This window comes from Pleurodeles waltl, chromosome 11, assembly GCF_031143425.1.
Source record: "Pleurodeles waltl isolate 20211129_DDA chromosome 11, aPleWal1.hap1.20221129, whole genome shotgun sequence".
NCBI lineage: Eukaryota > Metazoa > Chordata > Amphibia > Caudata > Salamandridae > Pleurodeles > Pleurodeles waltl.
In genome coordinates this window covers 127,212,993-127,237,816 of record NC_090450.1, presented here as the reverse complement: position 1 = coordinate 127,237,816, position 24,824 = coordinate 127,212,993, and the positions used below count along the sequence as shown (strand labels likewise).

At 41.1% G+C, this 24,824-nt stretch overlaps 2 protein-coding genes across 4 annotated transcripts in view; one reads left to right on the top strand and one right to left on the bottom strand.

Moving 5' to 3' along the window:
• IFT80 (intraflagellar transport 80) overlaps positions 1-9,938 on the bottom strand; it is a 543,739-nt gene extending 533,801 nt beyond the window's left edge. The window contains exon 1 of one of the 3 annotated variants that reach the window (XM_069213254.1): positions 9,821-9,938. The gene's annotated coding sequence lies outside the window, so the exon portion shown is untranslated. Of the gene's footprint in view, positions 1-8,980; positions 9,287-9,406; positions 9,801-9,820 lie in introns of those variants that run through there. The other 2 variants (XM_069213255.1, XM_069213256.1) reach the window with 2 other exon arrangements.
• Positions 9,939-10,439: 501 nt separating this feature from the next.
• The window catches only part of SMC4 (structural maintenance of chromosomes 4), a 451,201-nt gene continuing 436,816 nt past the window's right edge, over positions 10,440-24,824 (top strand). The window contains exons 1-5 of the mRNA XM_069213253.1: positions 10,440-10,974; positions 12,445-12,616; positions 13,372-13,550; positions 13,846-14,037; positions 15,356-15,532. Coding sequence (XP_069069354.1) covers positions 12,451-12,616; positions 13,372-13,550; positions 13,846-14,037; positions 15,356-15,532 — 714 coding nt within the window. The 5' untranslated portion in view covers positions 10,440-10,974; positions 12,445-12,450. The remainder of the gene's footprint in view (positions 10,975-12,444; positions 12,617-13,371; positions 13,551-13,845; positions 14,038-15,355; positions 15,533-24,824) is intronic.

The window sequence follows — 24,824 nt, the reverse complement described above, 5'->3', positions numbered from 1 at the left end:
GTGCATTTCTGAAAACTAGAGACCTAGGGGAATCCAAGATGGGGTGACTTGCGGGCCTCGGACCAGGTTCTGTTACCCAGAATCCTTTGCAAACCTCAAAATTTGGCTAAAAAAAAACACATGTTCCTCACATTTCTGTGGCAGAAAGTTCTGGAATCTGAGAGGAGCCACAAATTTCCTTCCACGCAGCGTTCCCCCAAGTCTCCAGATAAAAATTATACCTCACTTGTGTGGGTAGGCCTAGCGCCCGCGACAGGAAACGCACCAAAGCGCAACGTGGACACATCCAAATTTTTGGAAGAAAACAGAGGTGTTTTTTGCGAAGTGCCTACCTGTAGATTTTGGCCTCTAGCTCAGCCGGCACCTAGGGAAACCTACCAAACCTGTGCAATTCTGAAAACTAGAGACCTAGGGGAATCCAAGGAGGGGTGACTTGCGGAGCTCGGACCAGGTTCTGTTACCCAGAATCCTTTGCAAACCTCAAAATTTGGCTAAAAAAAACACATGTTCCTCACATTTCTGTGGCAGAAAGTTCTGGAATCTGAGAGGAGCCACAAATTTCCTTCCACCCAGCGTTCCCCCAAGTCTCCCGATAAAAATGATACCTCACTTGTGTGGGTAGGCCTAGCGCCCGCGACAGGAAACGCCCCAAAGCGCAACGTGGACACATCCAAATTTTTGAAAGAAAACAGTGCCTACCTGTGGATTTTGGCCTGTAGCTCAGCCAGCACCTAGGGAAACCTACCAACCCTGTGCATTTTTGAAAACTAGAGACCTAGGGGAATCCAAGATGGGGTGACTTGTGGGGCTCGGACCAGGTTCTGTTACCCAGAATCCTTTGCAAACCTCAACATTTGGCTAAACAAAACACATGTTCCTCACATTTCTGTGGCAGAAAGTTCTGGAATCTGAGAGGAGCCACAAATTTCCTTCCACCCAGCGTTCCCCTAAGTCTCTCGATAAAAATGGTACCTTACTTCTGTGGGTAGGCCTAGCGCCCACGAAAGGAAATGGCCCAAAACACAACGTGGACACAACATATTTTTTCACAGAAAACAGAGGTGTTTTTTGCAAAGTGCCTACCTGTGGAGTTTGGCCTCTAGCTCAGCTGGCCCCGGGAGAGGGGGGGGCAGAAATGCCCTAAAATAAATTTGACCCCTCCCACCCCCCCTGCCCGGGAACGATCCTTGCCTACGGGGTCGCTCCCCCTGCGTGACATTGCCGCCAAAAAACAAATCCCCGGTGCCTAGTGGTTTCTGCCCCCTTGGGGGCAGATTGACCTAAAATCGGCCAATCTGCCCCCAGGGGGGCAGAAATGGCCTAAATACAATTTGCCCCCCATCTCTAAAAAAACAAACAAACCAAAAAGAAAACACACACAAATTTTTTTTTCCCCTGGCGTCTAGAGGGTTCTGTCCCCCCTGGGGGCAGATCGGCCTAATAGGCCCCTGGGGGGCAGGAATGGCCTAAAATAAATTGCCCTTCCCCAGGGAGCGACCCAGGGATCAGTATGGTGACTCTACCCGAAGGGTGTCGTCTTGTAACTGAAGGTTCAGCTGCTGCTGCATATTCAAAGTGATTCTGTCAATTTGTGAAGGCCAACTGCCAGGTTTCTCGTGGGCAGATTATGTCTTTTTTGCAGAATTCTTCCACTGCATCTTTGTCAGCCAAGAGGTTGTTAAGGCTTTGGATATTCCATGAACAGAGGTGCAATTCAAGGCTGTGGATGAGAAAAATCATGTTTTTGGATTTGCATGCTTACTGATTTGTGATGTAGGTTGATCGCATTCAGTGAGCGCTGGGAACCAGCCAGTATGCTTTTTTTGTAAGCAGCGGGTTCCATTGCAATCAGGATAAGCTCAATTGTGTATCAATTGTTTTGATGTAAATCGCCAGCGATTGGAGGATTAGTATTTGGATGTCTAATTTGTCCACATGCATTATAGCTGTCTTGCATATCATTGTCAGACTACTGTCTATGTCAGACCACCAGCACAAGTCATTTTCTCCTATGGTTCTCTTTGCATTTGGTAAATTGTAGCTGTTGGGGTCTTGCTTTTGGTTTTCTGGATGGAATTTCACGCTTGATGGGCAATTCTTGGCAGGGTCAACGCGCCCTTATGAATGAAAGGTTTGATTGCTTGGTGACCACTTAGGGCCAATGGCTCTGGTAGACTTACAAATGAGTCCAACTGAATTTGATCATTGGTCGGGAGGACAGATGGGCCCGTTATCTTGAGGATCTCCTCATCCCCTACGTAGTGCTCTTCTAACTTCGCTTGGTATTCTCGGTTTATGGTCACTGTGGATGTTGGCTCACGTGCTGCAGGCTTTATGGCCGGGTAAGGCTCACAAGTTGGACGTGTTGGGGTGGGCTAGTGATATCAGTGTCCCAGTCGAACTGAGCATGAACACAGCTGGTGCTGCAGAGGGCCACTGGTTCAGTGATTTCCTGGGGGATTCCTCCTTGGCCACTGATGCCCCCTATAAAGGCTTGAGAACTAAAATTGCCACTATTATAATTTCTGGGGAATGGGGCCTGGAAGATTTCATGGGCCGGTCCTCCTCCTCCACCTCTGCGGTTGGTTGTTAGATGTGAAGTGCAAATGGATTTAAGATGGGATCCCATTTTCAGAACACTACATAAGATTGCTTCTGTGTGGTGTCTGGTGACCCTTCCGGAAATGCTGGCAGACAGCAGGTGTCCTATCTTGGTTGTAAAATAGGGTCTCCGCAGGAAGCATGAAAGACCGCCTGGCACAGGGGGCCCTTAGTTGCCACAGGATTTTGAATGGGATGGGGCGTTGCTGATTGTCCTCTAGTGTTGAGGAGCCTGCGAAGGAACAGCGGCGCCTGTAATCGGGCGATCCAATCTTTTTAGGCTTGTAGTACTTTCTTATTCATGAAGGAGGTGCATGTATCTCCATTGTTTCCTCTGATTCTGTAGGAGATGATTTTAGAAATACTATTTCGCTGCCAAGATTGTGGGAGGGGAGTTTACTCTGTTTTCTTTTGCAAAAGATAACTCTTGCTCCCGGTGCCCTCAATGCTCTTGTTGTGCGGACCTCCAAGAATAGTGAGCTTTTGCGTGCATTTTGGGCACAAAGCTGCAGATGCACTAGTCACAAGATGCTAAGTAGGGTTTGGGCTGTACAGGTCTTGAGCCAGGGAACCATGGTCATGGATTATCGGTAGGAAGGAGTTGAAAGGAAGGGCTTATAGGCTCCCCCCTACACAGGCAGGTATTGCGCTGCCCTTCCTACTGGCAGCTTTCTGTCTAATCCCCAAAAGACCTTAAAAAAAAAAAAAAGAAGATAAGAAGGGCCTTCAAAGAAGCAAAAGAGCCCAAAAGCTGTTGCAGATAGTCTACTCCTGTCCAATTGCTGGGTCACACTGCGCTGGAGTGACTGAGAGTGCCCGTAAGACAAGTGACAGCTGGGGGCACCAAGTGCTGTGCGATTCGATGAATAGTTCACACCAGTTCAGGGATTTTACTTTTCCTGTAATGCACCCTTAAGCTTGCCTCCTTGTCCCCCCCTCCTTTAGGGGTAGAGGCTTTTAAGAGAGACTGTGATGCTGCAGGTTGCGGGAGGAGGTGGCAGCAGTGAATACCAGAGCATACACAAGCCGCACCAGCCTATTGCCGGCCACCTTTGTGTGAAGAGCAGTACTGCAGCCTAGTGCTTCCTGCCACCTACAGCACCTCCATCCTGCCTCGGTTTGATTGCCTCTTGCCTAAACAGAGACTACGCTCCGATGCTTGGCCTTCAAGGTGCAAGCGTCCTACCTTCGTTTTGCTGTCTTTGCTGATGCTCTGAGAAACGCAAGCTTGTTTCTGCTCCCTCCCTCCCAACTCCCTTGCAAACGTGCTGGCTTGTGAGGGTTGGCTTTACATGCTGATGGCCCGTGAGCCCATGGGCCCCCCAGTGATGACTGGCAATAGGTAGTGGGTCCGACAGACAGTCGAATTGGCCGAGTGCAAACAAGTCGGGAGCAAAGTGTCAACATCAGGACAGTGAGCGCTCTACGGGCAACATAATGCAATAAACTAACTCTTATGAAATGTAATAATCCATGCATTATGTATTAATGCAGTATGTTTAACCTTTTGCATTGCAGAGATTCATGTTGAACATCATTAATGCTGTTTGCAATGTATTTCGTATTTTCAAGGCTTTGCTGCAGTATTACAGGGTGTAGGTAGGGTGTGGTCCCTATTCTAAGCCTTTCTATAATCCCTTCCTGCAGCCTGGCTGGGTGTGGCACGTGGGCGGGGCCTGGGTCTATTTAAGGGACCGAGCCCAGCACCACGTGCTTACTATTCAGAGGTCCCGGTGCAGCGCAGCAGCATTTTCCTGAGCTCCTGTGCCGAAGGGCTACCTAGGATTTCTAGACCCTGTCTTCATTTCCTTTGGTGATCTTCAAGCAGGGCGGTAAGACGGAGGTCGGGTTAGGCCCCCGACTCCGTTTTCAGAAATACTCGAGTTTTGGGCCTTTTGGTTACATCGCGTGTGCAATGTTTTTCTTGGCATTAGACTCTTGCAGTTCGAATCGGCAGTGTGCACAATCGTATCTTGCCATTTAACTCTTGATGGTTGAATCGGCAACAGAGTGCTCAATTCATTCTTGGCATTTAACTCTTGCAGTTCGGATCGGCAGTGTGCGCGATCGTATTTTGGCATTTAAACCTTGTTCGTTGAATCGGCAGCAGTTTGCGCAATTCATTCTTGGCATTTAACTTTCACAGTTCGGATCGGCAGAGTGCGCGATCGTATCTTGGCATTAAACATTGGTGATTGAATCGGCAGCAGTGTGAGCGATTCATTCTTGGCAATTAAAACATGCAACTCAGATCGGCAGAGTGCTCGATTGTATTTTGACATATGAATCCTGATGGTTGAATCAATGACAGAGTACAAAAGTTATTCTTGGCATTTAACCCTTGTGTTTCAGATCAGCAGAAAGTGTGATCATTTATAGACATTGAAATCTTTGTGCACGTTTTTGATATTTAAAGTGTATAATAATGCTTAAGCATTTGAAACTTGAAGATCCAGACAAAGTGTGTCCTTGCAGTATCATTCATGAGATTATCACAGTTTATTCCTAAAAACCAATGTGTTCATTGATTACTGTTATAGTGTGCTTTTGCAGTATCATTCATGAACCTAACACATATTATTCCTGAAAACGAATGTGTTTATTGATCCCTTTAATTAAGTAGTTTCTATTCAAAGAATAACTTGAGTTAGTTCAAGGGTCAGAGCCTCAGATTGTATTCTAAAGAAAGGTTCTTATAAAAGCTTGCATAATCCTTATTTATTTTCCAGGTACTCAAAGCTAATAAGGTTATGATATATAAAACCTCTTGATTATTCATGTTATTTTTTGGCTCAGATACACCAACTAGGTTCGTTCTGGTCAAAGATTTAACCCCAATCAGTTGGATAAAGGTTCTGTGGGCCAACTCTACTCTCTTTTGGCAGTATTAAACATGGGCTCAAAGAAAGAGAGAAAGACAGAGAGAGAGAGAAAGAGAAAGAGAGAGAGACACACACACACACAGACAGACGCTCTCTATGGTATGGCTAGTGTCCTGTATAGGAAGACTCTTGTCACTCTGTCAAGGAGACTGCGGCTCAGCACTGATATTGAAGGTGGAAGCACTCTAACATGCCTCCATTATTTGCAAACATACTTGCTAGTGTTGATATTGTAATTCAATGTTTTTATGTTGTATTTTCCCACTGAATCTTGAATTCTTTTACCTTTCACTGGCTATAGAGAGAGGCTTATTGGACTCTGTGTTTTACATTTGGTCCGCCAACAGTCTCCCGGTCAGTGAGCTCTTGCTGTGGGCTGCTTCAATCTGGGGACTACCAGCTCCACCTTGCCTGCTTGCTTATAGGTAGTTAAGCGACACAATCTCCCTGTACCTTAGCTCTTGCTATGGGTTGCTTCTGTCTGGAGACTCCCAGCTCCACCTTGCCTGCTTGCTTACATTTGTGATAGTGACAATGGGTTCACCACTCTGTGTAGAAATAGCAAAAGGGACGATCTACCCAGAACCAGCAACATAATTAAACTGCTAGAATACACAAGGACTTTTTTCAACTTGGACATAAGGATGGGACAGAAACATCCACTGGGGGTGCCAAGATTTCCTGACCAGAAACTAGGGATTCACACCAGTGGTAACTGGGAGATTCCTTTGAGTTACAGGGTTGGGGTAACCATCACCAAATCCCTTTGCCAGGTTCACGACCAGCAATCTGGGGAACACTCAAATAGTCGAAAAGAAGAGGTTGTCTGGACCCTGGTTCGAGGGAGAGAGTTGACAGGAAGGGCACTGGAGGTGCCTTTGCACGAAGAAGATACTTTTCTGAGCAAAGGGAAGTTGCTCCAAAAAAACAACAGAAATAATGAGAAGCATTGACCTGCTCCAACTACAAGGCAACAGTGGAACACAAACCGAAAGTTCCATATTTCCCTTACAGTCTCAATCCTAAACACACCAGATGAAAAAGTATATACATTGCACCAGAAAGAGTGACATGCAACTACTTATGTCATCTGGAAGAGCATACTACCTGTAGTCCCTTCGCAACAAAACTAACATAGGTTTCAGTGATGGGACTCAAGACCCAAACTCCACATACAGTGTGCCCACTACACGTTTAATACAGTTACAGGTTAGGCTGGGCGTTCACCAGTTCCACTTTTCTTTATGGAACATTTCTGTGAAAAATTCAAACCCCACCCAAGCAACCTGCACACACCAACATGGTTTGGGAACAAAATCAGTCCTATGGAGAACTTCCACTGGATGAATCACAACTGCACACCAATGTCTGCACAAATCACTAAGATGCCAACTAATTGGCAAATGCTGCACTAAACACATACCCAGTAACGTAACACAAAGTCGGTTATCTTGAAAATAATTTACATTATTAGATAATTACTGTTTATGGTTCATCTGAAGACATTTGATAAATCAAGCATGCTTAATGCTGTATTTGTTAGGGAAAATATTAAATTAGATTATGCTATACACAAAAATGGATGCTTCCTATATTTATTAGATTGCATTTGCAGTCCTCTTATTGGAGACTCTTAAGTCACAAGAAAGAAGATTAAACCCTTTAACCTTTAATACAAGGTGGCTGAATTAGGAACTTAGGGCCATATGTACAAACGCATTTTCCCATAGACATAGAATGGGTAAAACCCTTTGCTACATCTGGCCCTAAAAGTAGCCCTGAAAATGTTCTGACATGGGCTAAATATTGCACTGAGCGAGTGAGCAAGCAAAATTAAGAACTTCAAACACTGCAAGAGATTTGGAATAGCTCTTCTACACCCGCCATCCCCGCCCAAAAAATATATATTTATTATGGCAAATGTGTGCGTTTTCGAATATTTTAATATATGGTTATCTGCTGTCAAAAGCTGATTAAAAATCACTGTGCTGTGGCATGAAAACATCTGTCCAATCCTCAGGGTCCTTTTTGATTAAGCCAATAACAACTCTGTCTCCTAGATAGGCGACAAAATTTCACAATGTATAATTATCTTTTTTTTTTTTGTCTTTTAGAGCTAAATTACTTTCCATGCTATTGCTGTGAGTTCCCCCGAGGAACCTTTCTGTTTCACAGTCACATATCCAAACCCCTTGGCCATCTCTGTCGATAACTATGCAATATATGAAGACCACAACACACACCTCAAAATGGCTCTTGGGAAGATATGTATGACAATAGCAGTTAATAACCAAATAGCCAAAATAGGACACGACAACCGTGAATTAGAAAAGAGCAAGGAGGTCCTTAGAATAATTTAAAAGATTCATGGTTATAGATTTGTTTGTTTACTAATCTGTGGAAGAAATAAAAAAAAGAAACATTTTGCACCAACCGACGTATCAAAATATGGCTGTTGGGGGTGATGATTCAGGGGAGGGGTCGTGAGTCAAGGAGTACATTTTTGGGGGTTTAACCCCACCTCTAAATCACGCCCATTTAAAAAAAAAAACACTCAATCAGATGTTGACCTTACCGAGTCAGAATACTGTATTATACCGTATATGAGTCACACCTGTTTTACCACCTCCGGGAGTACACCTTGGTTGCTCGCTATTGGCAATTTTGAATAGACAAGTTTACAAAATGAATAATTCCATTGTTCAAGTGAAATGAAAAAGTCTTAAGATCTGAAACACTAATGATAAACAACAGTATCTACTAGGGGTACTACATAATAACCTTGTACTGCCATAGAGCATAAGGAGAAGGCCTCACAATCTACTTCAGTCTTTTTCTCAGTGGATGGACACATTAGGGGTTAGGAGAGTTACAAAAAGGCACAACACGGGTACGAAGTGGTATCAAAAAAACACCTTCACCAAACGAGTAGGGCAATTAATTTGGGTAAGAAGACAACACCCCTCGACTTAACATCTAATTCTGGTATTCCCCCTTTACCTTATTATGCTGGAAATTAACAATGGATTATAAATCTGGGCAAGGCTGTCAAAAAAAAAAAAAAGACATTTCACTAGGAAGGAAATCCCCTTCCCTTTCCATCAAAATCACTGCCACTCGATTTTTTGTCTAGTTGGAAACTGTTAAACCAGAAAGCATGATTCTTAATACCAGCCTCCCCGTTTTGGCTAAATTGTGTGCTTCTAAACAGTGATCTTTTGAATGTGTTCCTCTGCACCCATTCTTCTGTCCAAGACTATTATATGTATTTTGAAACAATCTAAAAGCTGTTAGTAAATTGGTGTTTAAAATAAAAATTGGACAGGACATTACTTGGAGAGTGAGTAGCCGGTCCCCAATCTAATGATCTCTTCACCAAAAGGTAATAGGATGGCAAATAGCTCTTGGAACAAGCAGTACTGTATTACAATGTGGGGTCTCTAACTTTTTCAATTTAATTTATCTTGAACAAATCATACTCTACTTTTGTCTCTTACCCCATTTCTGACAACGTGCACCTTGTAGAAAGCTTAATGGAAGAAACAAACAGCCATGACATACTCCAGGCATATGCACCCAGCTTGGTTTCTATTCATATACTCAGGATTGTTTTACTGCAAGGCTCTGCGTTCCTCATTAGCATCTCTAAATGCTACTTTGTACCAGATCTGTATTATGCAGGACCTCGTCTGTTGTACAGCTCTTCTCTCCCAGCTACAAACGGGAACCTTTTTTCTCAGCTCATGCATGACTCAACTAGTGAGATGAAAACACCCGGGCAGGCAGTTCGAAATGTTCAGTCAGGCAGCCAGGTTTGAGAAGGAAAGTGAGGAACATTTGGCGTTCGGTACCAGCTGGGAGCCCACAACAGGACAGATCACCCGAATGCAGAACAAACCTGTTAAAAAGGGACGGTTTGTTACCTGAGTCACAGCTGAGGGGGGAGAGGGCGTGAACTATCAACGTCCTGCCGGGCTATACTTCGTTGCACCCACTTTGGAAGTTAGTGGCAGCCACTGCAGGTGGGTCATCGGGCTACGATGTGGTCAAAGCGGTAAGCAGCAATATGTGCCCATTTGCTTTGGAAAGAATGGCAAGAACAGCCAAATACTCTTTCTCTGGTACATGCCGCATGGGCGGGCTCCGCTAATAATAATCCTTAACTGAGTTAGGATCTGACTCTTTTAAACATGCCTTGGAAGATCTCAGTGCAGAGGACTAAGCCGTGCCACTTCCCCTAAGTCACAATATACTGGCAATCTTTTCAGCGCTTATCCCTTCTGCTCCTCAGACTTTCGAATACAACATCCACGGAAGATTAAAACCCTCTTTCTTACCTGGCTGTTTCTTTCAACTGTTCTTCTAACGGTGTACTAGGTGTCTACCCCGTCGCTATAGTTACTTCTCGCGAGAGTTCTTTGCTCAACTATCTGGCGAGAAACCGAAAAGGGAACTAGAACGCCTAAGAAGACAATACTAACAGAGGAGGCAAAACATGAACGAATTGTTTATAAGATTATTGGAATACGCTCTGAATGCAAAACGCTTTTTAAAAGTGAGTTGGAGCTGTCGATGATAAAGTAATGGCACTGTATAAAAATGGAAGTCTATTATTGATTTCTAATCCAAATAAATTATACAGTAGTTACATTCTGGTTACAGTTCTGAACTCAGTCTCGGTTTCTAAATGTAATGTTGACAAGAGGGTGTCCTTATAAATATAACGCTTTAAGGTTCATTTTCTTTTCAAGATGGCCGATAGATTTGTTCCGAATTCCGTGAATGGGCGGGCACTCCCTCCTCCTACGACTCACCCCACTGACATTACTTTGACATCTCACGCCTTTGACAGAACTGTCCACCTCGCGGCCATATTTTATTTTGAGGAAAATAAATCAAAGGGGAGTGTCTATATAAAGTTTAGTGACTCCACCCCTAGCGCAAGGTACTGTCAGATTTCCCTACAACAAACATGGTGTCTTAGTTTGTTAACGTGCGGTCTAGAGTTTTTAGTCATTTTATGTCCGGACTTTACTGTGCCTTAGATGGCAGCGAGCCATTTTTTTTTCAAATGGCATACACTGTCCCAGCATGCCCCGCGTATTTGTAACGAATTTCGGTTCGAGTTTGGATTTTGGGCGCCATTTTCGAGTGGAGAAGTCACGGCAGATGCTGGAGCTGAGTCCGAACACGCAGCTGATCGACCGTAAACTCCCGCTTCCAATTGCTTGCCGTGGTCAATAGAGGTGTCAAAAAATCGGGAAAAAAATACTTTATCCAGCAAGCCTAGCGACATCTTCGGAAAAGGGTGTTTTATTGCTGAAAGCTCTCTAACTCTGTCATTTTAGCGGGAGAAGCTGTGACAGAGCCGGGTGCTGTGTTTTTCTTCCACTTGCCCAGCGGCTCTTCACCTTCTGAACTCCATCTCTCTATCCTACTGTTTCGCCTGGTCCTACTATTGACCGCAGCAACCGAAATCCCTTGTTAGTAGGTAAGTCTGACGCAGGGCAAATGCAATTTTAACATTTTTTTTCGAACTTTTTTGTTTCCAACTTTTACATTTCTTTTGTTATTGTTCCGGGAGTGCAATCCGACACACGTCTGTTTTGACTGAATTGCTTAACTCTGGGAGTTACTTGGCTTTGTCATGTAATGCACTTTTATCGTGTGTGTATATATATATATATATATTTATGTGCTCACTTTTCCATTATACGCCTGTGTCTGTCTTCTCATTATCTGTCTCACGTGAAGTAACACATTAAAATCGTGTTCACACCCTTTTGCGCGATGTTTTAAAGAATGGAACACTTTTTATAACTTGACCACGAAAAATTATTTTTACGACCAGTGAATGGCTCGTTGGCAGTGAACTCTGAAACTTCTGGAACTTGTGGCAGGCATTGTCTTTGTACCCTCGCTGTTCCATTTTTTTTTTTTACCCCTGGTGTCGCAAACTACATACACACCAGTTAATGTAAATTCCATGTCGGCATGCCCATCAACTCGGAGGGTGACAGCATTTAAAATAAAAAATAAATCATGTTCATTTTTCCAAAACTATACCTCTCTAGAAGATCACTATTCGAGCATCCTTTATATTACCTTGCAAATTGTATTATTTCACTCTCTCTACAGTAATGAATTAGCCTCTTAAGCATCTGACCTCGTCATTAGACAGATGTTAGTAACTCGAAATTGGGGGTATTGTTAATGGATGGTTCGCTGCAGCCCTTCTCGATATTAAAGTTTTCCTGCTTGCTAGTGCCGTAAATGATAACGTTTTTTTGTCTTCTGTAAAGTGCTTAGTTGGGGATCATAATCCGCCAGTGGTCGTCTTGACAGGGTGCCCAGATGTTCGCTAGCCGGATTCGTTATGTTTCGGTGATCTAGCTGATATTTCAAATCGTGCAAGTCTCGTTCGTTAGTTCTTGGATCGATCTCACTGTATTGATAGACCTATTCTTGTTCATTTTCAGAGTTTGTTGAGTAGATGTTTTTGTCCAGGTGTGTCCCTCACCATTGCGGGGGCTGAGTGAGTTCGTTTTCTGCAGACCTTATCTTTTTTGCCTGACTGGTTTAAATACCGATACGATTTGGCTTTGGAAAGTACCAACACAGTACTAAAATAGAAGTATTTGCAGTCGTCCATTTGTCGCTCTTCACATGTGAAGATTTGTGGATTTTTTTTTTTTTTTTTTTTGTAACTCGAATGTTTTTGAGCACATAACCAAGTCTTGATCCTAATCAGGGAGTTGACATGTACTTCGTTTAGAGGAGCACACAGTGAAGGGAGCGCTGCTGCAATTTAGTTTTCCTTCCTCTTCCTTTGACACGTCATGATGTGGTGACCCTTTTTAGCTGACCTTACTCACAATCTATGTCTCATTTGCGCCACGGGCACTGCTGGGTCCCACCGATTGACGCGCGCGAGTTTTGACGTTGACTTATTTCTTTCTAGGGCGACATGGCCCCCAGCAAGAGAACCAAACCGTCTACGGCGGTGGCGGCAAAAGCACCAGAGTCACCAGAGCCCGCTGAGAGGCCGCCGGCAAGGGCAGAAGTGCCGGATCAACAGGAGCCCCCCGCAGCCAACGGGAATCCGGAAGGGACCCCAGGGGAGACCCCGCAAGGTGTGTCCAAGAGACCTACACGTACCTTTTATTAACAGTGGCCCCCTGGTCTATGCAACTTGAACCGCCCAGAAACACCTTTACCTTTCTCTGGAAAAGCACGTCAGTACATGGTTTTTCATTTCAGGTGTTGCTGGACATGGCTTGTGTAGCTTTGTTTCTCGTGCCAAGTGCGCAGTTTCATTTGCAGTCAAGATCTGTTATATCTGCCAGGGCGCTCATTTTGGAATATTGGTTTTTGCAGGAATTAACAGATTGAGGTGTTCCCCTTTCTTCCTCTGCAAACAATAGTAATGCATATGCGTCTAGATTCTCGCCAGATGTCAGTTTGAAGACCTGGCGCACATTTTGAAGATACTGGGCAGACGTTTACTTTTCGTTATTAAAACCTGGAACAGTTATGTAATCAGTTAACACAAACTGCAACTTTCTACACCACTTTTTTTTTTTTGTCAATATAAAATTGATAAAACAGCAAAACATCTTAAAAATAAATGAACTAATTTATTTAGTATTTTTCCTCCGTTAGTTTAAACTTGATTCGGATATTTGAATCAGTCTTTGATGACTTGTATAGTTTAATTGTTTTCTGTTTGTTAAAATAATGAAAACAAAAAGGTAACTTTCTTTTATGGAAAAGAGAAAATTGTACAGTTCAATTTCTTGCTGAAAAGTTGATTATTCTGCAAATTAAACTCAGTCTTTTTTTTTTTTTTTTTTTTCTTTCTTTTTTTTTTTTTTTTTTTTTATACCAGGGGGTCCTGGCGAGGTACTTGATACTAGAAGTCTGGAAGAGATTTTGAGTAGCATCTCACCACCACCACCACCTGCAATGACCAATGAAGCTGGAGCTCCTCGTCTCATGATAACTCACATTGTCAACCAGAACTTCAAATCTTATGCTGGTGAACAAATTCTTGGGCCTTTCCATAAGGTACTTGCTGTTTATTTTGCAAAAAGAGTTTACATGTTTTCTGTACTTTCTAACTGCGCGTGTGCCAGAGCAAAGACAGGCATACACTATTTGCATGTACTGTTAGAAAACACATTTACGTTTATTAGCCATAGGAGTTTTCATTTCCTCATGTAGGTGAGTAAACCAGTTTTGTTTGGTCTGCTATTGATGGTTTAGTATCTTAAGGAATGATATTGGTACCTTTTTATTTGTGAATACAATTGATGAATAAACACACAGGGAACATCTTTTCTCGCCCTTTTTTGTATTGCAGCGTTTTTCATGCATTATTGGGCCAAATGGCAGTGGAAAATCAAACGTCATTGACTCCATGCTTTTTGTTTTTGGATATCGAGCTCAAAAGATCAGATCAAAAAAGTTGTCTGTGTTGATCCATAATTCTGATGAACATCAGGATATTCAGAGCTGCACTGTTGAAGTTCATTTCCAAAAGATCGTTGATAAGGTATGATTTTGTTTAAAGAATTGGTCAGTGCACTTCAATGTGTCTTAGTACCAGGATTTACTCAGACGGCGCAATGCTTTTAAGTATTTTAACACAACTTAAATCTTTGTGTTGTAGCTTTTCTTTGAAGTGACTTTGTCACTATAGCATATCTTTAAAGCATTTCCATTGTTTAGTCAGTAGGTAATCAAATAGTGTTTTTATACCTGAAGGCAGTACGAGACCATATTTGAAATTTGGTGTTCGTCAAGGTGATTTTGAAGTACGTTTGTTTGAAAAACAATGAGCTAGGGATTAGGAATGTGGCTCAACAACGCTAGTTATTTTGAAGAACTACTAACTCGTATTCAGAAATTATTACAGTGCAAAGATGAAAATCCTTCTTAAACTATCAAAGTACAGCAATATTGGCATGAGGTTAGTTGATGGATTTTAAATAACTGTACTAAATCACAAGATTAATTCAACTAAATTTTTACCCCTGCACACATTTTTCCTCTTGCATCCTAGTTTTGGCTAAGTAACTTTCTTAGGTTTAGTATACACCATGGCATAAACTGCTAGTGCGAACAGTCTAAAATGCTGTTTTGTTACTGTTGGTTGGGAGAAGGCAGACATCATGATCCATCCAATGCCTTGCACCTTGTGATTCATTGCTCCACCTCGCGCTCAACAATGGTAATATATAGCATAATACACTGAAACTACCCACTGTAACATGCCATTTTTATAATTTAGTTTTGAGTGGGGCTATGACTGGAGGTGATGACCAAATTGAGGCTCCCAGTCCATCCCTTATTGTAAAATATTACACACTGCGTGTATGGTTTATGCCTACCTGCTTATGTGGAGAAATTATGAACAAAGGATTGTAGACGTAATCTAATCACAAGATCCTGCCGACTGGCAAATTTAATTAAATGGGCATTGTGAATGTGACCACTATTTTCGTTTAGTGAGTCAAAGATGGTCTTCATAAGACTTGAGTGGTAGTAAGATTAATTTCTACGCTCATTAATAAATGTGTTGCTGTTAGTTTAATACACGTTTTCCCCATTGACTGTTTTGTTGGGCCGCATTTATTTCAAGTGACATGGCACAAATTCATTATCACACCATTTTCTCCCAAAGCTTTATTAGGTTAAAAGGGCAGGTTATTTGAAAGACTTTAAATTCTGCAAATACATGTTATTGTGTGAATCTCGGTTTATGAACAGTGTAAAGGGAATATTATATATACTCTTTTCTAATCCAGAATTAGAGTAATATTAGGTTAAAAAGAAGTAATTTTTTTTTTTTTTATATATCCCCTCTACAGGAAGGTGATGAGTTTGAAGTCATTCCAAATAGTAAATTCTATGTGTCTAGAACTGCTTATAAAGATAATTCTTCGGTATACCATATAAGCGGAAAGAAGAAAACCTTCAAGGATGTTGGAATCATACTCCGAAGCCATGGGATAGACCTGGACCACAACAGATTCTTAATCTTGCAGGTTAGTTATTAATTACTGCGCTTATCTTTAGTGTTAATTTCTTAGCCTGCACCTGTAGTTGAAGACTTTATACCTAATGTTCTATAGCAGCACATCATGGTTTGCATGTTGTCTGTAAAATGCTGATCATTATTTGCTGCTTTGGAAAATAACGGGACTTCCTGCTTCATCTCTTAGCTCTTTTTAAATAGTCGTATTTTTGTTATTGGCGTGAGACATACTTGTTCCGCATTAGCAGCACGTAAATATTGGTGTACTTCTCTTAACCCCAATTTTATTGTGCTGCTTACGCGTGGCAGGAACTAATCTACTCTTGATGCTTCTCACCTAGGAGATTTTGTATTAGTTTGATAAGCACTAGGTCATTATGTGTAATTCATTACTAATTCCTGGCATGTTAAACTGAAAGCAATACTGTAGTCCAACTGTTTCCCTTATAAAAAAATCTCTGTTTTAATATTAAATCCTCTTTGGGGTGTAAATTGGTCCTGGGGAGCACAGACTGGCAAGAAGAGATTTACCTAATCTCTTAATGATCTTCAGATGTAATTAATTGACACCCTGAGTAGAAGGGTTTGTGAACCGATGTCCCCATGGTAGCTTTTTTTTTTTTTTTTTTTGAGGATGCTAGTTGTGGTTTTGCTAATGTACTTCAAAGTCCTCAGGAGATCCACTTACACACTTTTTGGTGAGGCAAGATGATGAAGGCTATTTATAAGTATTGAGAATGGGGCAATATCTTTTTCCTTACTTGAGAACAGCATTCTCAGAATATCAATCACTTTTTTTTTTTTTGTAACTTAAACCACAACCCACCAGGCCATGTTAACAGGTCACAACCACTGTCGCGCATTTACTTCCACTTCCAAATATATTACTGGAGAGGGTATGTAGGAGTTTCTGTCCAGCTATTAGTTGCTTTCTTAGAACACGGTTAACCTTCCCTGGGTTGGATTCAATAGTGTTATCGTAACTGTCTAAAAAAAAAAAAATTGTTAACTGAGTAAGCAATTAATATTTGTAGGCATTTTTTGAATGTTTGCTATATTCTATTGGCATGTGTGGTGATTTATCAAAATATAATTCTTAGACAAACCCTGTGTAGTACGATTTTGATGTATACAAATTACAAAAGGTTCATTTAAAAAAAAAAAAACACGTTCATATAAGTGAACAATACTGCAGTTCCACTAAGTAGTATAAATTGAACACAGCTATCAATTACTCCAGGGGATGCGTTATAGGGTGCTCTGCCCTTTGATTCCCAGTTTCTGACGTGGGATGTTATTGCGGGTTTTGCTCCAACACTTTCATTCTAATACCTATTTTTATTTTGTCTGTTTGTTTTCTGCTGTGTCATTCAGTCGAAGGCAAAACTTATCCAAAAGCACATTTATGCGTTATCCAAATTATCTGCCATGATTTGTTTTGAGAACCATATTTAGCTTTGTAGCAGCTGCGGAACTCATTGACTGTTTAAATGGAATGGTAACCGGATATAGCATTGCTTACCTAATTATTATTATATTTATATATTTAGGTACCTGCAACTTACTTTTCTAACTATTGATGTCTGTATTTACTTGCTTGGCCCCTATGTTAGACTTTTTTTTTTAGCTATATTTCCAGAGATCATTTTTTCAAATATATGAGTAAAATGGCACCTGTTAATGTTACTAGACTCATACTATAATGCAAAACACCTTTTGCATTTTACTGATGTAGTTTTACAGTGTTTACACAAGTTTCCTCTCGATAGTGTGAAGAGGTGTTTATCTTTTCCACCACTTGGATGCCCCCCGCTGTTGAAACCAGTGAACTTCTCAAAGACGCTTCTGTAACACTTTTTGCTTTGAGAAGACTTAGATTTGAGCTAGTAGATTCTTTCTCTTTAATTTCCTTCAAATTGACCACAGTGGTAAGATCTCACTAAAGTGGTCGCGTTACAGCAGTCTGTTATTACATGTAAACTGTACAAAGACTGTCTGGTGTAGACTTCTCAATTTGGACAACACTGCCAATAGTTACTGCTCTTGATTTTCACCGCATAGACTTCACATAATATAAAGGGTAGATGAACGTAGTTTGTTTCGTAGGCGCCCTTCACTGCGGCAGCCAGCTCTTAATGCTTGTCACTAAACCTCGCCACCCCTTCGTCACCCGATGGAGAGTAGCCCGTAATCAAGGCTGCTGCAGCATTAAGTGCTTTGGGCGTGGAGTAGAAGGTGACGAGCACACATGGCACGCTGTTCGAGAAGCAGCCGCAGTCCGTGTAAAGCCAAAGGGAAGTAATGTTCACCTCCGTGCAAGGAGGGGTGAGACTGATGCATTTCATGGCAGCCACAGGCAGAGTAGCACATTGTATCGTTTTATGCCGCACACAGATAATTGCACAGGGGATTTGGCATTTGATGTTTGTTTATAGGGAGGACCGCTATTGAATACGTTCATTAGAGGTGTTGGTGCATGTCGTGGTTTTAATAACGGTGTTAACACCGTTTATTACCTGATCAGGATATACTTTTGACTTTTTTGTTCGACTTAGAAGGCTCATCAGGTCTTGCTTAGTCAAACTTTTGTGTGTGTGTGTGTGTGTATATATATATATATATATATATGTGTGTGTATATACATGTATCACATTAATACATAGTTTGGACCACAAGACATGTAGCATATGCCCTGTTGCCTATAGCTGTGAAATATAAAAGGGCTCTTTCTACTGGGTGGGGGTTTAGATATCTTTCTGTTGCTAGTGTAAAAAAAACATCCACAGAATGTTGCACTACTGACTAATTTACATGGCAGTGCATCGCCCTATGTTAATCTACAACGAACTGTCAAGTTTTTAGTTGGTACGGTATGATGTTTGTTTAAAATGAACCTAGTGTCGTGACAAGATGCAAACTGTTTTGAACCGAATAGGGAACCATGTAAAACGAAAGCTGCCGTTTGATTCGGGTTTGTATGCATTTACAGATATATATATATATTTTTTAATTTGGGGTGATGGTGTGTCAAAGCACCGCGCCCCTTTAGTGTCTTGCTACATGTAGAATCTGGCTAAACAGCTCCGAAGTAACCACCACGCCCCCAATCCACTTAGACTGCAAGCGGAAAAGGGAATATTTATACTCAAATGCTGCAAAGCTTTTCATGGCATGTGAATTAACTTTACTTTACACATTTACGTATATTTTATGAGGCTGCAGGTGTAATTGACAATTTTTCCATATATTTTTTTAATCATAGGTTGCACCCCCTCCCCTCCGTTATAGCCCCAACTTTTTAAGATGGTCAGACGTTTAAGGGTGTTAGATTGCCATTTAGGCACTTCACTTTCTTTGAGGTCGCAGCCTTTTTATTTATGCATTCAGGCATAATTTGGCTTTTCTTATTTTTTTTTTTTCTCCCCTGAGGTCCATTTCCTGGTCCATGTGTAGGTGGGTTTTCGCCCCCCCCCCCCCCACCCTCCCCAAATTAATATGTTGGTCTTATTTCCACCCCTTTTTTTTTTTTTTTATCTTGTACTGGGTATGGTTATTTGGCAAGACGATATGGTGGAAAAGATTGATACTTCTCGATATGGAAGAGTGTTTTTAATACTTTTAAAGTCCCCGTGTGGCTTGAATGTTTTTAGCACCAACACATTTGTAGTTTGTATGTGTCACTTTGTATAATTTGACACGTGAGTAACTTATTTTCTAGAAGCTTGGGGTATCTACCATAAGTGATTTGGTGAAAAGTACACAATTTCTCTTCTTTGCACTTTTTAGTTTCTGCTTTGATCACACATTTGAATGCCTTCACAACAAAGCAAACACCGACGTTTTAGAGCATCAGGGACTTTGATCTTGGTTTACTGACGATCTCTAGCAGCATATAGATTTGCAACAGATCTGCTCTGTACTATTTTACCACATGGCATGAAGGCAACCTTTACTACTTTTGAGACGCCTACAAATCCTGATTAACTATTTGTTCTTATGGTCCGCCAAATAAATCTTCATACACATACAGTGTATGTAACTTTTTTTTTTTATTTTTAGGATGGGGACAAATATATTGATTTTACATAAGGCTGAATTGTGGCCCAGTCACAACAGGGTTTGGAATCCTCAGTCACTCACCAGTGTCGGATGTTGAGCCTCTGTAACAAGGAGTTGGAATCTGGTGTATATTAAACTTTCAATCAAGGTTTTACGGTTCATCTATCCAACTCCCCCAATGTCACTTTTTATTAACTCCCCATTCCTCGACACTCGCACCTTCCTCGCCCTACTCCTTATACAACACGGGTCCCTATGTTTAATCTTTTGGTTGGTATTTATTTTTAGGCAACATTACTGAGCTTCAAGTACTGCTAACACGCTTCATAGATGCGTTTCATCTTCATCTCTCGTCCCCGTTAACGGTCTCAGCAGTATTCCTAAATTGGTAACGCAGTCTGTTTTTATATGCATACCTTGTCAAGGTCATTTTCTGTCTTTTCTGAGGCAGTCAGTGTTCCGTTCTCTCCTGTGTTTAGGGGCCCCGGCACTCTTGGGATTCCGGAGGCAGGTTACATTGATGAAATCCCCATCTAAATAGCTTGTGAAACTGCTGACCTTTTTATCCGAGTGTGTGTATGCTAGCTTCTTCCACCCGATCAGGTGCCTAACTCTTTGTAGCCATAAGGTATGCCCAAGTTTAATTTCTATAATCTGATCCTCTTCACCCCCACTCCAAACTCCAGAACATAAGGATGGTGCATTTTGCCACTAGTAATGAGAAGGGAATTGTGTTTCCCTGTATTACACTGTAGTGGGTAGGACTTAGAGCCCCCCCACCCCCATAGCATCACCAGTGTGCATCTACCCAGATCAGATCCAGTGATTGCCTATATACCCTCAAGTGTCTATTGTTATCTTGTAATCACATGCAGGCCCACAAGATGTGAGATGGTGCCCTGTTGCCTGCTGTTTATACAGCAGGCATCGGAGCACATATTGGTAAAGGATACCATCTACAAAATATTTTACATTGTAATTCTCCCCCTGTACCTGTTTGGGGACATTGTGATGTTTTCTGAGGATCTGATCCCATCGGTCTTCATCTTTTATCTATAGTTCCTTTTCGCATGCCCCTGGAAATGGGTATTGCTGTTGGTCCTTTGACATCCTTAAGATCTTATAGAAAAGTTATATGACTTGACTGAACAGCGTGGGTCTTAAAAAATCCTCAGATGTTTGTGCCTCTCTTCCTAATTAAAATTTTGTGTGATCCAGTGTCGCACCTGCAGCTACTGGAACGTTTTTCTTTTTGAAACTTGCATTGCTTCCTAAATTGTAGGTTAACATATTTTATGGCTTTACTAGCTTTCTTCCCTTAAAGCTAGGCACAACTTGAAGGGGAATGACTCAAGTTTGTGTTAATGTGGTATACAAAAGCCTTCTGCTGAAGAATTTCTAGTTTTGATTGTCTTTATCAAAAACATTTCAGGTCCTACAGTAGAATAACTGTTTGTTTTAGACATTGTTACTCTCCTTCAAATTAGTAATTCTCAGTAACCTTTTTCCCTGGTGCATTTTAGGTCTTGCCTACCACAACCTTTTGCTAGATATAAACATAACCCCCCTGGCCTCCCAATTCCTTAGCATTTGTGGCTTTGTCACTTATTTGCTTGCTTGTTAGATGGCTTGCATATCCCCTTTGCTCATCTCCCATTGAGCATGTCTCATTATCCTTTTGGATAACTTGTAGTGTTCCACTGCTTATGTTTGGGAACTATTTTCTTTGAGCGGGTCATGAGTGCACATTAATTATAGTTCTCTTGTGTGATGCTCTCAAACCCCTCCCCCCACCACCCCAATACACACACACACACCCTCTCTGCTTCTATCGTTGCTTCCCCATTTCCCCCATGCCCTCCCAACCAAAAGGTTGTCTTGTTTTCTCCTTCTCCTTTTCTGCCTTTTTTGTTTAATACATACTTTTTTTGTTTCCCAAATGGGGCAGAGTCTTTAGTTACTCCCCCCCCCCCAACACACTCACTCCTTTTTCCACTCCCCACAGGCGTTAAATGTCTTTTCCTCCCTTTATTTATATAAATTATTTTCTGTGAAGTCCAGGCAGCTGCCATTTACTGCTGCTCTCCTCCACCTTCCCAAAGGTGCTGCTTTTGTGCAAGTCTGATTACATTTTTATTTACCAATTTAAGCAACATCTGGGATGAACTTTATTTATTTATTATTTTTTGTCACCCTATTACTGTAGGTGCCTACGTGGTGATCATGTCTCATCATACATGCACATGACTGTGAAATGACACAACCACGTCACCCTACTCTTTTTTTCTTCTCACTTTGGACAATGCTGCAGAGCACTGGAGAATATATATATATATATATATATATATATATATATATATATATATATATATATATATATATATATATATATTTCCGATGATTCTGCGCAGCCTCAGCAAAGCCAGTTGGTACAATACTTGTTAGTATTTGGTTTGCGCTGTTTTCTGTGGTTTTTTTTTCCCTCCCTTTTTGTGAAACACACATTAATTTGAGAATGCAGATTTATTTAGGGGAGCTTGGGAGAGTACAGTTTTTGAATATTCGCCCTATTGGTAGACTGACTATGAAAGTGGATTTGCAGGTGGTGTATGTTTAGTCTTGGATCCGTGAAATTATTTGTGAGGGAAACTGTAGCACTGGCATGGTGTGGTATATGGAGAAATTACAAATTATTTTTGGTGAGCTTTTGCACGTGCTTTGGGTGTGTCTTGTGAGAAATTGCATTCATGCTTTTATCCCAAGAATAGCATAGTTGAGGCTTAAGTGAGGGATTTGTTACACAGCTCACACTTTTGTAACCTTATTCTTTACAGGTGGAAAGGAAGGATACATTATGGTAATTATAACGACTTTAGCACTCCAGTAGGGCAACTTGTAAACCTCAGTGTTCTACTTGACAAACGAATACTTTGCTAATATTGGTTGGTATTAATGAATACTGGAGGGATCTGGATTCACTGAGCAAGGTTCCAAAAGAATCTGGTAAGAAATCTCAATAGTTAACGGTGACATTTTTCATTAATGGTATTCCAAACTGCATCTCAAACTTGGTTTTCTGCCTCGCGTCGTTTCCCGCCAACCATGAGGTAAGCTTGTCCGCACATCTTGTAGCTAAATATCACAGTAGTGCTCTTGCCTTAAAGCACCAACCAGTCTTTTACTGGGCAGTCATAAAATAGAGAGCACTAAGCAAGTTCAGGTTATGCCCCCAAAAAGGGTTTATAGGAAAGCGGTGTCTGGGTGTACCAGGTATAATACTTTAGTGCCTTATCCGAGGTTAATGAAATCCGTCCCAACGTGGGCCTTGTTTTTCTCTAAACGAAGTTTCAGAACAGTGCAAGAAGACTATATACTAATCTCATTAATACCTACAGTTGGTAACATAAATGGCACATTTCATACATATTTCACGTTTTTCCACGTTTTGGGTAACACACTTTGTGAATGGTTTTTCATATAAACTCTTAAGTCCTCAATGTCTTATTACTGAAAGACACAAGCCAGTCAAGGTTTTTTTTCATAAACTTCAGTAACTGTAATATTTCATGAGCATTTGAATGCCACCATGACCGTGTGCATTAAAAATAAAAATAAAAAAAAGCAGTCGTTATGTACTGTTGCCCCTGGCCCCTTAAGTGAGGGTAAAATGAACATACTGCTCACTGCTATTGAAGGGTTACTGTGCTAACATTCAGTGTCAACGGTTGTGGACGATGTCAGTAAGAGCAGAGGTGAATTAAGGATTTAACTAAACTGTTAAACTTGCTTTGGATTGAAATGGCAGTACTCCAGGTGGGGGTGTTTTTTTTTTTATTTTTTTTTTTTATTTTTAACAAACATTTGATAAACCTTTTGATTAAGGTTGTCTTAGTCTGTTGACACTTGGTCCATATTGAATAAAATGTAAAATAGTACACCCTCAAAATAGTTTCTTGCTGCATACGTGCACAATGCTTCCTGCAAAATATCCCTTTATCCATATTGAGCATGTTTTCGCTCCATCTGCATATCTGGGATTTACAACAACATTGGGAACTGATAATATTTAGGAAGCTAAAATGTCATCTTGGATGTGGCTGGTTGGAAAACTACATTTCCACATGCTCTTTAATTGATTTTGCTGGTCTCCTGGAAGTATTTTATTGAACTGCGCATAGTCAGAATTTATATGATTTGGAGAGATCTTTCCTGACGGTGATTAAGAAAGAAGACTATACTTGAAAGTGCTTGATCATTTTTGCATTGTTTCAGAAAACGGTGATATGCACAGGGCAGTGATATGTTTTTTTGATGGTGAATGTCTCCAAAGCGGTCGCTAGGCATGCATTCCTTTCAAAGAAGTAACATAGGCAATGTTATTAGCCCCCCAACCCCCCCCCCTTCCCCTTTAGTTCCCTTTGAGCAGGATGTGTATGTATAGTGCAAACCGATCTGTTTTTGAAGACTTGTGTTTTTTTAATTTATTTTTTATTAAATATATAGAGTTGCTCACTTGAGATGAGCCACAAGAAACCATCCATGAGCAAGCCTGATTTTAAAATGTGTGCTAGTGAGGAAGGCCATCTTGAGATCTGTTTGGTCCTGTGGCGTTAAATCAGTGGGTTGCTGGTTTCAAACTAGTTAAGATGATGGACTGTATGCTTATCCCTACGATGATATATTTGAATTACATTGCAACTCTGTGTCTTACATAGTGAGGCCAGGCTTTTGTTAAAATGTATAGAAAATACGGAAGAGGGATTAGAGGAAACTGAGTTGTTTAGCTTGTGAGCCTCAACTTGCTGGTACGAATTACCGAGGCATGGGGGGGGTTGGAGTCTGCTTTAGCCACACTTAAGCAGGTTTTGCTTGAATAGAACACCCCTTTTTCTCGTAATGAGATACATCAGAGTGAAAGTATGTGAAACTCCATCTACTTACAGCTGCTAGTTGATTCCGAAATCAAAACAAGGTTATATTAAAAAAAAAAAAAAAAAAAATCTTAAATCTCATTGTGATATAGTTAAGACATGGAAGGCTCAATGTTATTATTTTTCTCTTTAGGGATGAAGGTGCCAAGACAACTGATACTACTACGGTCATGAAATGAGTTTCCTGACACTTAAGTGCTTTTAAGCACTTTAACATCTTGAGACTTATGGCCTGTTGGGTGATTTACAATCAAGATTTTGATTTTGCAGCCAAAGCTACACTAGATGTGATGGGTTTCCCGCTATTATATT